Below are 13,061 nucleotides of genomic sequence, written 5' to 3'. Positions count from 1 at the left end.
AGTCCTAAGTTAGACATATACACCACACAAATTTTAGACATTTTTGCAACAATTAATAACTCTAAAATGAAGCTTCAAACTCAATTCGTCGTTCTTGATTTTCGTCCTATTTTAACATATAAAATCGCCCCTTAATATTTCTGACACCTGTTGTCGAACAGTCTGTATATGAGAACTGTTGAATAAAAAAATATATAATAAATATTGTTTGACTAATATTTTTCGAGTCGAATTAATTTTAAGGGAATAAAATTTTTATTTATTTACTATTTTACGTAATTCTTTAAATTATCTTGCGATGACGTAATATTGTATTATAAATATTGTTCGAGCAATCATATATCCAGCATTGCTTTTGTAGAACTTGCAAGAAGAAATGAAGGTCTAGAAACGATAAAAAATGAAGTATGATCAGTGAGTCATTCACAATAATTTGTTAAACACCATAATGTCCAAAGTATTGTTTACAATTTTAGAATATTATCAAAAGTTTTCTAAAAGAAATTGATTAATTAAAACGGGTTGCATCTAGAACCGTATTACATGATAATCCTTCTTTAAAGTAATCGTATTATAGTTCGCCTAGTCCGTTAGGCGAATAGCATTAGATTATTGGAACATCGTTTCGCCTGATTACTGGTTGGCAAAATACCAGTTTGCTGTGAGCGCTAGTTCTTACATCTTTGCCTAGAAATAGAACAGAAAGCAGTGTGTGCATGAGCGCATACGCAGAGGTGAAACACACACACGTTTACACAGAACCTCTGCCAACGTGCAAACTTCATTTCTGATTTGATCAGATAAACAAGTCACTGAGTTTACTCTGAATTTAAACACAATTCTGTACTATCAAACTTTCGATATCATCACTGTAATATTAATCGTAATTCAAATAAAAAGATATTTCAATTCACAAATTTCCTCTATTTTATGAACTAATGGACTCATGTTAATGAAAATAAAAGTGTATTTCATTGATAATATCTTTAAATTTGTTTCTCCATTGATAGCGGAGTCTACATTTGTCTTTCTTTTTCATTCGTCTTGAATTATGTTCTCTTACCTTGACCCCTCATTTACAAATAATGACACCGTGGCAGAATAATTTCTTCTTCCGTTGTTACGAAGTGTGTGAGTACGATAATTAAAGTGTTGCATCTTTTGTATCGTCTTTTGTCATTCTATGATATGTTCTCGCAAAAAATCCGAAAACATGAGTGAAAAAGGCAGTGACAATGATTTCGAGGTTAGTGGAACACACGGAAAGTTTCGTTGTAAGCGTTAAACAGCATTTACGATGCCCCTCCTCACTTTCTTTTCCTTTTATAAATAAAGCTGTGCTGAGAGTTAGACAAAATATCAGATTTTCCATTTGTCATTAGAATTGTAATAGATACTAATTCAATAATAATAATAGATACTAATTCAGCGATATAGTAGCTTTATATTTAAGAATCTCTCGAGTTTTTATAACTGTTTATACTTTTTCTTTAATTTTTTACAACAACAATGCTAAATAGTGTTTGGAAAATGCAACAACTTGCAGATTTTTTTTATGAATGCATAACTTTAAGAAATATTTCAATTGCATGATCTTGCACAGTATGATTTTATTTTTAGTAAATATTAATCTCTTAAGCGGAGAGAATGGATATATCTGTCACCGTAAATTAGTTATATGGTGCGTTGTTTATTGAATTAAAATGTCAATTTTCAATTTGTTTTTATTGTAATATATACAACTTTGATCTGAATTAATTGCACATTTTTTACTCATCAACTCTTTGATTACTAAAGACGCCCACAGACGATATGATGATCATTTTAAACTGTGCACTGAACGAATATGTAGGGTCAAAATAGTTAGTTGAATATAAGGCTATAATGTGTCATTTATTTTCGAAGGAAGAATTATCTAAAAAACAATTACATTATCCTAAAATTACAATTTGTCTAAAAACCAACAGAGCACCGAGTAGATCTTCCAACCATGGATCGTATCATGCCTCGCAATATAGAATCTTCGTTATCATTTTCATTCTAAAAGTCAGAAGAACACTCAGAAAGTCTTTCAACTACGGGCTTCATCATACCTCGCAGCGTTCACCTTTCGCTATCAATTCTATTCCAAAAACCCACAGAATACCCAATAGACTTTTCAGTCGTGGGCCTTATGTCACCTCGCAGCATTCACCTTTCCTTATCATATACAAGGGTTGGTCGGAGCCTCTCGCCCACCTTTCTCCCAATCGCCCAGTAAAGAGGTTTGTTGCGCCAGCAGCTCGTAGGGTCCTCGCTACGTCACTGTGGGGCCCCGTGACACACATCAATGGGGCCCAAACATAACGGTACCCGCAACAGTGACCCACTTTTCCGTGCTCGCGTACTCTCTCTCCCCTTTCTTCCGTCATTCTGCCTCTCGCTCTCTCCTGCTTCTCGGTCAAGCGAGCGTCGAGCTGAAGACCGAGAGGACTCCCCCTGAGGCCAGTACTTTTACCAGCAGGCCGCTCGTACCGCGTGCGACTGATTACTAGTAATGAAAGCGTCCTCGCGCGTGGAGGTACTGTCATGTAGCCTCATCTCTTTCGGTGCCGATCAGTCTATCAGTGAAAACGGGCCCCGTCGGTCCCAAGCGTCCCAAATTAACGTCAAACGCGAGTTATGAATGTGATCGTGCTTCTCATTCTCCAGGTGAGCGTTTTACCTGATAACTTGCTCAGTGCATACGATAAGCAGTCCAACGATGGGTCAATAGCATATATAGGGTGTGACAGAAATGAGTGCATAATGAAGTCCAAGGATTAGTATATACAGGATGTGATAGAAATAGGTGCACGATAAGGAGTTCAGCGATTGGTGATTAGGATGTATAGACCGTGACAGATACAGCAACGTGAAGTTCGGAGAGTTTATTTCTGGGGAAGAAATTGACTACATACAATAAAGAATAACGAAATAAACGTGACCAAAAAATAATGACATTACGGGGAATTTAGAATATTTATGTGTAGAATGTCATTCCTAAATTAGTTATCACCTTAAAATTAATTTTTAAAAGTTTGGAGACGTTAAAATCTCCCAGTGTTGCGATAATCTACTTTAATGTTCCGGTTTTGCCACTTTACTCCCATCAAATTGACTCTTGAGGGACTCCGGAAGATTAAATCTCTCAGTGCTGCGATCAATTACTTTGCTGATTGTTTTTTGCCACTCAGGTGACTACGATTCAGCTTGCAAGATGTCAAGGAGGCGGTGGACCAAGTACCTTCGGATATGACGCGTCCTCAGCTTGTAGCAAACCCTATTCACGCTCTGGACGAGCTCGATTTGTAAATCTGCCTTGCGATTTTCGACGACAAAATTGGTGCACTATAGCGGGGAATTCTTACCCTTGGTACGTAAAACGGCATTTATTAGGTGACAGTTTCGTTTGCGAAGTGACACTGAAAAAAGTTTCATCAGTATTTGATGAACTATACAAACTTACATTGACTGTGCAAAGTTTGTATAACAAAATTGCGATTTTCAGAACAGCAGTGATGAATGTTTATGTTTAAGTTAACACTTGGTCTTCATAAAATATCAGTTGTCTGTATTGAACTAAATTCAACGAATGAATGATGTACCTTTAACTAACATTAAACAAAAATATTAACAAGTAATAATAATTGAAGTCAAATTATTTTCTAACAATTTTTCATTAGTTTTATTTTAAATACATGTCATGCAAATTAAAAGAATACAAACATAATAATCACTTGGGGCGGGGGGGCCTTGTGGGACCCAAAAAGTAGGTGATATTTGTGAATTTTTTATAAAAAAAACTGTTGAATGGATTTATTTGAAATTTGGCAGATACTTTTATTATACTTTTAAGTATTGTTATAAATTTTTATGAGACTATACAAAAAAGTTGTGCGTGTGTAGAACGTCGATTTGAGAACATTGAGAAAAAAACGACTTGCGCTGGTGTTGATGGAAAGTGTCCTATATTTTATCTGAAATACAAAAAGGAAAAAGAGATTCTTAATCGGCATGAACATGGCTATCTATGGAACTAGAATTATGGCTGTATCTGTTACCGTTTTTGTTTTATTTAAATATTTCCATGCGAGTTTTGGACAAAATTCGAACTTTTTTTTTTCAAAAATCTGCCATATTAACAGTTCTTCATTTTTCTGAATTGTTCTAGTTCTATGGATATCCATGTTTATGCCGATTATGAATCCCTTTTCCTTTCTGTGTTTCAGATAAACTATAGGATACTTTCCATCAACGCCAGCACAAACCGTTTTTCTCTCAACGTTCTCCAATCGACGTTCTACACACGCACAATTTTTTTTGTATAGCCTCATAAAAATTTATAATAATACTTAAAAGTACAATGAAATAACCTGCCAAATTTCAAATAAATCCATCCAACAGTTTTTTTTATAAAAAATTGGCAAATATCATCTACTTTTTGGGTCCCACAAGGCGGAACCTCCCCTTAAATCAAATAAAGAGCTCGTAGTGAAAACGACCCTTGTCAATTTCTGTCTTTTTCTATGACAGCAAAAGAATACTGTAACATGTTTTATTCTTGTTCAATTAATTGATATTGTTTTTAACAAAATATTCATCAGAATATACAAATTGTATTTTTGGTTCCAAGGAATAGGTACCATTGTATTGTGCATCTCTTCTCTGACTACTAGAATGTGTTATTGAAAAATCGTAAAATTTGACAAAAGCTGTTTTGTTATGATATTTTTACCTTCATTCTAAATTCAAGTAGAGTTAAATTCAGAAAATAAGAGCAAAATTATTTAATATCTCTTTTATTACTTAGCATGTGGATTCATGAAATGTTTCATTCATTAAAATTCTATTACGATATTTCATTCAACTTATTAAAATCGTATTGTATTTGAAAGTGATAGAAAGCTACTGACAAAACGTGTTCAGAAATACTATTGTGCTTTCACTGTCCACTGATATCACTCGCGTTTTGAATTTTAAATAGATCAAATATGGCTTACTAATAAACTGTTGACGTTTACGCAAATTCATGTTCTTCGAAACACAAATAAAGGAATCAGACCTTTTGGACAATTTTTTTATCCTCTGAATATTATATTGTTATATTTTACTTTGTGATATTTTATATATGTATATTGCATATGACGTATCTTATGTTGATCTTTACATGTTTCAATTTTCCATAAATGCATAAACATCCACACTCTACTTATTAAAATCGCAACGGTGAGTCGCAAAAAACCGCTAGATTCGCATATTCAAATTTTAAAATTATGATGAGCAATATTTATATTTCGATTTTCTTATTCTTGCACAATATTGACGAATCGATTACTTTACGTTAATTTATCTTCTGTTATCACTTCAGGCATGCGGTTCGACGTTTTGTACAAGAAAACCAAGGACTAATGAGACGTATGTACGGAGACGAGAGGCATATTAATGTGTTGCGTGCAGAATTTGAAAAAAACGATATAGAATTAAAGTATGATGATTATTATCATCACTTTAATGATGATCATAGGTAAACATTCTTAAGGTGATATACATTAAATAATACTTCTGTAATTACATAATAGTAATCATAGAAATTTCAAATCTTAAAAATCTGAAAAATCCGATAAATCTTGAAAAACCTAAATACAGCTTAACCCTTTCACTGTCTTCATCAACAATACTAAACTCTTCAGGAAATACCAATACACTCATGATTACGAGTACTTCGAAGAAGAAACTTTAAGGACGAACGAAGGTCGAGGGTTCACGAGCAGATTCTTCAACGACAATGCCGCGAAGAAACTGAACAAATTCCCAAAACTGAGCGAGTATACCAGGCCTCATTTTCGACCAACTGAAAAATCCACGTCAACTTCCACAGCCACCACTGTATCATCATTTACTCCCTCCAACACAGAAATACCATCTTCGACTATGTCTTCAACCGTCACTGCGACCACTCATGAATCAACCACAAATGTTGCTTCTTCAGCAACGATTTTAAAAGAGCAAAAAGATAACGCGACAGAAGAAGTAATTTTACCAACAGTTACGACCCCTCATGTCGTCAGAGAGCAAAATTTCAGCATCAACGAAATTCCTGAGCAAATAGACAGAGTCGAAGATTTAGAAGAAGTCGAGACTGAGGTCGCGGAAGTGTCGGAGGATAGTTTAGAAGAAATGTCCACAGTGAGTCTGTCTGGTACAACGGAACTTCCGGTTGAGTCTGAGACCAGTGAGGAATTCTTTGCCACGTCGAAAGAGACAATCCTGCACGAAGCTTCCGGTTCTGGTGAACAGCAGGAGTTCAGACCACGGCCAGAATATCGACCAGCGAATAAACCGGAAGTGTCTACCATGGAGGGCCAGCTATACCAGGACGTTGCCGCTAAAGATCAACAGGAACAACCGGTTCTGAAGCTCAGGGGAATGTAAGTGATATTCGTTTTGGATGCTAAGGATCTGGTATTTCATTTTTTGGTTTCACTTTTACTTATTTATTTTGGTTTTGGTTCAGTTTTGTTTGACATTTGATAAAATGAAAATCCTTTTTGGTGACTGTCTGTTAATTGTTGCAAAGAACAGTCGAAAATGTTTGAAAATCTTGAAGGTTTTGAAATTCTCAAAGATCTCGAAAATTTTCAAATTTCTCGTAACTATAACTGCACTATACGTTATAAATTAATACTTTATTCGTATGAACAACCTTTCAGAAATGCTTGCCCTGTGAAGGAAGAAGTGGTTGCACCGTTCTGGGCAAATAATACAAGAGGTGAAGTATTAGCACTTCTGAATCTCTATCCATTCGAACAATACGTTCATTGGGAGAAATGCACGTAAGTATGAATGTTATACACATTTTCTGACAACACTTTAACCACAATATAACTCTACTCTTTGCCTTAAAATCCTCTAAATATGTACACTATTTAATAAATCTCAAACTGAATAACATAACAACACTTAAAAAAAACTCGTTTTACAGCAGTTTAACAATTGGATATAATTATTAAATATTACATTATTTCAAAGGCATGAGAACAAACAAATGCACTGCAGGGATGGATGCAGGTGCGAGCAACAATACAGGCTTCATAGATTGTTGGCTTACGATCCCAACAATGAATGCCGTGGCATTTTCAGTGACTGGTTCAAATTTCCAAGCTGCTGCGTTTGCCGTTGCTATGATTTGCCTCTAGAATTTCGTGTGACCTCTCGATCCCCTCGCACGCAGAAACAACGGATAAAAGTAAAGCCACCTCATAGTCGTTACCCATAAGGAGATTATTGTTATTGTACAATCGAGTTCAACTGACACGTATCAAACCCTTAAGCATTGTTCAGAAATGAAATCACGACAGTAAGCCTCATCTTCTTATGGTCCAAAGTTGCGTATAAATACAGCATTTCACTTGCTTTTTCCTTTTTACTAAATTTACATTATTAAATTCTGTTTCTTCATGTTACAGTTATGAAAAGAATTCCAAAAATTTAATACTTTTTTGTTACCATTTCTCCTTTCTGATTTAGATTCTACAACGTTTTGGAAATTGAAAAAATTAAAGTATTTGTAATACTAGAGCACAGTTTTTTTTTAAATCATAGACTTTTTTGTGGATCTTTATCATTTATTGAACTTTTATACAAGTTCAAGGTGGTCGACAACAGGTGAAATCAAGAATAATAAAGTTACATTTAAGGCTTCGTTTTAGAATTATGAATTGTTGAGAAAATGTTTAAAATTTTTGCGAAATGTGTCTGACTTGGAATTCATTCTACTGACTCCGCTGTGCCTGACCTGGTTAGTGCACGTCGGTAGTAGAATAAATCTCGAGTCAGACACATTTTACACGAATTCTATTTAGGTGTTAACGATTAATAATTCTGACACGAAGCTTTAAACGCATTTTCGTCATTCCTGATTTTCATTTTATTTTAGTGTGTAGATCTGCTCCTCAAAATTTCTGACACCTGTCATCGAACTTTCTGTATAGTACCTAGTATAATGCGAGTTTTATATCTCTACAAAATAACATATAAAGCACTACATTTATGATACTAAGGTATTTACTTTTTTCAATTAGGTACTTTACGTTTATGCAACTTTGGGCCTTAATGAGTTAAGAATATTCTATACGACAGTAGTAACAATGGATTGGTAATGTTTTCCAGAACAAAATAAGACCAAATACAATATAAATCAGACTAGTATGAATTTGAATGTAAAGATCCGGATTACTGATCAAAAGATAATTCTAATTCGATTTATCTCGTGTTTAGGCTTATTTTCTGCGGAAAACCTCGCCAATTCATTAATGCTATTTTTGAAAGGGTAAATTATATAAATTAGAATTTTTTATAAAATCATTGGCTTTGAGCCGCCAGTTGAAGTTTGATAGTTCATCGATAAGGCTCGTGAATGAAACCGCATAAGCCATGTTTTTGTTACACTTATTGTTAATTAATTATGTTTACTAGCGTTACACATGATACGATTGTTTACGTTTATAATACGTGAAAAACGTCGATAAAAAAATAGTTTCTGTTTTATCGTACTGGTTTGTATTGTTATTTAAAATTACTGCTTTTTATTTTAATACTAAGACTGTAATTGTTTAAACATGAAAATATTATGAATTGTATGTTGTGCGATCAAAAGTTTGATAATGAAATGATTCCATTCATTGATTTCTAAAAAACATTTTATCATTCTATGTATTGCTATTAAAATATAATTTATTATAAAAAAAATGTTTTAAATGATCTCAATTAATATATTTCCAACTAAATTAGTGAGAAATTTTTTTGAATGCTAACATGAACAACATGTGTTAAATTTGTCAATATATATTTAAAAAATAAACTATTCAGAAAATTAAAGAGTTGATCTGGAGAACTCAAAAAATTAGAGCTTGAATCCTTGATATTTATCACTTCTAAGAAAACTTTAATTATAACTATACAAATTCGCAATTTCTTAGTGGTAGCAAAAAATATTTTATATATAAAATTGAATTATAATCGGGGACCATATTCTTTTTCTTAATTGTTATACTCTCAGACTTTTAGCTTTTGTATGAATAAAAAATATAACAATAAAACCTACAATATTACAAAAATATATAAAATTATTACACATATATTTATTAAATTTCTCTCGTTAATAAATAAATATTTATGAAATATTAAAATTTAAATTACAAATTCTTGAAATAAAATTCTTAAATTAAAAAGAAAAACATAATCTTATTCGTTCAATTAAAATTATAATTTTTCTTAAAAATATAAATAATATTATACCTCTAAAATTTTGAACATCTTATATTCTGCGATAATCACTGACAACGACGATTAAGAAAAACAAAGGTTTATTTCATTTAAACTAATATTTGTGGGCAACTCAAAATTGAAGACCATCAAAGATGAAGAATACTAAACAACAGGATATCATGAAATAATAAACAATAAAAAAATGACAAAAGTTTTCCTTACAATCAATGTTATTATCCATTCGTTTTTCTACACAAGATAACTTATATGTTCTACGAGAAAAAAGGCTAATAAATAGCAGTTGACATTTTAATACTTTTCGGACACTCGCGCGCCAAACTGACGACAATACATCTTGTATATCGTACATAAGTATACATTTATAAATTATGAGCTATAAAAACATTTGGTATCGAAACCATTATAAAAGAAAGGGAGGGTAACATTACATACTGTGTTTCCTTTTACTTTTCACTTGATCATATCGCAAAAGAAACGTCGTAAACAGGAAGAACTCCTTATGATTAAATATACTTTTCGACCCAACACTGATTTGAGTTATGCGGGTTTAAATTTTGTTCTAGTTGAAAGTCAAATTTAAAATTTAGGAACAATTTTTTTGCATTACTTCCTTGGCACTATTTATTATTTTTTTCCAATCCTAAACATTGTTATGCTGTGTGTTTAAACTGTTCAAATTTTACATATTATTGTGAAAAACATGAAAAAAGAAGCAGGAGACCTTGATAGTTAAAAATTTGTTGAAAATAATTTTATCATTCATTTTGCTCATCTAATATCTAATGTAGTCGATCACCATTTTGGCATAAAAATGAACTAATACAAAAATATCTGCATCTCAGTACGATCACAAATTTCTTCACAAATTTAATCACAGAGTTTGAAAAATTGTGTACCTTCAACAACGAAAGAAACTTAGAAGAAGATGTATCAGTTCGATTTTTTCTAATTATATGAACGTGATAAGAATATATACTTGTCAATTATTGTTCATTCGCTGTTAGAGCTAATGCATAATGGTGGCAGAAATCAAATCGATCGTGAAAAACGTACAATGACTCCCTTAAGTGTAATTAATTTAATTAATCTTATTAATTATTTGAATACTAATTTAATTTTATCTTTCAAGCTTCATACCCTGAATAAATATGAAACAAGTAACAAAAACGTATTATATCACATTATAATACAATATATGTGTATGTACCAAAATTTGAAAAATTATTGTTTTGCTAGTAAAATCAAATGTCAGTCTGACATACAGCTTCGAAATTTTATTTTAGTGCTTAGTCTTTCTTGCGAATACGGTTCAATTTATTTCATGGAGTATGTCTTCTCTTTACTAAATAAATCATTGTTTTAATAGATCCTCACCACGAACAACTTCAAATTTTTGAATATTTAAGATATAAATCTTAAATTTCTCAAACTTTCAAGTTTTACATATTTTGAAATTTTCAAATATCCAACTTTTTAATACTTAAGTTTTCGAATTTATTTCAAATTTCTGAGACTGGTATTTAAACTCTGAAAGGTCAATCTAGCTGATTCTATCTTGATGTAATAAGACTAAAAAAAAGTAACATGTAGCAACTTAACACTGTTTTTAATATGTTTTTATAATATGATATATATAATATGTTTTTGTTCCTTCCTGCAGTTATTCAAAATATAGAGCTAAGAATTATACGGGTATCCAAATACTAATGGGAGTCACTGTATGTACGAAATACTAACTTTACAATTATCATTATCTTAGTAACCAAAAGTAATGGACATTTTGGTCACAACCTTTATGTAAATCACTGTTATGCAGTTCCTTCCTTTGACCAGCTAATATTTATCAAGCTAGGGATGGTCAGAATGATAGTCGAGTAAAGTTTGTCACCACCTGTTGGTTCAGCTCTTAATATCCACGTGTTTATTCATTGCAGCTTTATTAGTGATAATAAAGAAATAAATAAATATTGGAGTTAAACTAAACTCTGTTTAGCCAATAATGCACAGTTACATCAAATACAATATTTCCTCAATAAATTCACAGACTGGCGAGTTTACAGCGAGGAACTCGATTTTAAGTTCAACTTATACTTACAGTAGCTCTTTGAATTCATCAAAGATATGCGTGGCACGCAGAATCTGTAAAATTCTCGCTTTAAATTTCGAATTATAGCGAATATAGAGCAAGTTTATAACGAGGAAATACTACATTGGTGTACAAATGAACTGTAAAATACATTTAAAAGATTTACGTTACGAAGATTGGACCTCGAGAAGATCACACAAGCGATACGCGAAGACAATCGTTATAGAAAATAGAATACTATTGAAGGACTAGTCTTGATCACTTCTCGAATAAGTCATCAGATGCATAAATTCTCAATCGGTATCGCTCATTGTTCATATGTGATCGCCGATTTTGGCGTCCCGTCCACGTTAAGTTACATTCTCGCATCTGAAATGTGTCACGCAGATATTTGGTGCACATGAAGACTGTTTACACTAAGGCTACACCCTTGGATCTCAAATATCTTCCGCCCTTAATGCACATACTCATTTGTTTCCTTAATACGTTTGCTGTCAAACACGCGATATCGCAGGCCCGATCATAAACGCTAAATGTCCGGTCACGCGATATCGCGTGGCACCAGTACATTACCTTTGAAAGCTTTAGTATTTGTGGCACACAGTGACTAAATCTCTTTTCATAATATTGTAGTCCAGTGATATTGTACTAAAGAATTTTTTCATTTTTTATTGTTTTTAAAATACATGTGTAGTTTTGACGAAACAGGTGTGTGCATTAAGGGTACATTTCATGGCGCACCTTATACGTACGGGGAGGCAGCTTTATACATCACCACAAACGCTAAAATAATTATTAATGATTAGTGTTTCGTAATCTTGTGTCTGATTAATTATGAGTACATCACAGATGTCTTAAATAGTTTTGGAATTCGAGCGAACAAAACTTGTACTGTGTACTGCACAATAGAATTCGTATCCATTGTGTCTTACACATTTATAGTAAGAATGGCGTAACGAAAAATTTAAGTATTAAATTATTCAACATACAATTCATGATCTTGATTCTTTTTTGAAAAGTTAATTTATAATATAACAGTACATCTCCTATATCTTGTAGGATAATTTAAAATTTGCATTAAATAAAAATTTATATTCAATTTTTCTATGCTACTAATTACATAGAACTCGTGACTCGTGTGTTGTATGACTGTTACAAATAAAAAATACCTGATTTCTCAAAAGTGAAGGATATGTATTTCTTCATGTCATTAAAAACTGGATGGCTATAAAAGCAATATGTAACTATATCTATTATTTAGATAACTTTTATTTCTTTTGTTCAAGTCATGTCCACTCGAAATGTTATTACAACTGAAAAACAAAAAAAAGTAAAATATTGCACATTTTTTTACTTTCTTCACGTGCGTTATGTATATGGTTTCGCATGGTTTCGATCCACGTGCTTATGAAAAATATTTAGTGCGTAGTCAAATATATATTATTAACATTTATGTATATATAAATGTATATATATACACATTTATGCATGGATGTAAGTATTGCCCAAAATATGAATTTCATACTATATCTGTATATGTATAATAGAAGGATTGTGAAAACTGACATGTCGTCGAAACAGTAATATGTAAGTATCACAGTGCTGTGATCGAGAATATTCATAATAAAGTTATTTTTCTTTCCTCCCTCTGTATATTTGCTTTTTC

General features: G+C 32.3%; 1 protein-coding gene across 1 annotated transcript; it reads left to right on the top strand.

The window, feature by feature from the left end:
- The first annotated feature begins 2,559 nt into the window (after nucleotides 1–2,559).
- Nucleotides 2,560–7,378, top strand: Spz4 (Spaetzle domain-containing protein 4). Its single transcript, XM_076387087.1, has 6 exons — nucleotides 2,560–2,691; nucleotides 3,216–3,394; nucleotides 5,390–5,545; nucleotides 5,712–6,449; nucleotides 6,732–6,854; nucleotides 7,051–7,378. Exons 1-6 carry the CDS (start codon nucleotides 2,662–2,664, stop codon nucleotides 7,295–7,297), a joined length of 1,473 nt encoding a protein of 490 aa, XP_076243202.1. The 5' UTR covers nucleotides 2,560–2,661; the 3' UTR covers nucleotides 7,298–7,378.
- Nucleotides 7,379–13,061: the final 5,683 nt, after the last annotated feature.

The sequence above is a fragment of the Calliopsis andreniformis genome, chromosome 10, assembly GCF_051401765.1.
Source record: "Calliopsis andreniformis isolate RMS-2024a chromosome 10, iyCalAndr_principal, whole genome shotgun sequence".
Taxonomy (NCBI): Eukaryota; Metazoa; Arthropoda; class Insecta; order Hymenoptera; family Andrenidae; genus Calliopsis; species Calliopsis andreniformis.
The sequence above is the reverse complement of the archived record's forward strand: the minus strand, read 5'-3'. Positions and strand labels throughout refer to the sequence as shown.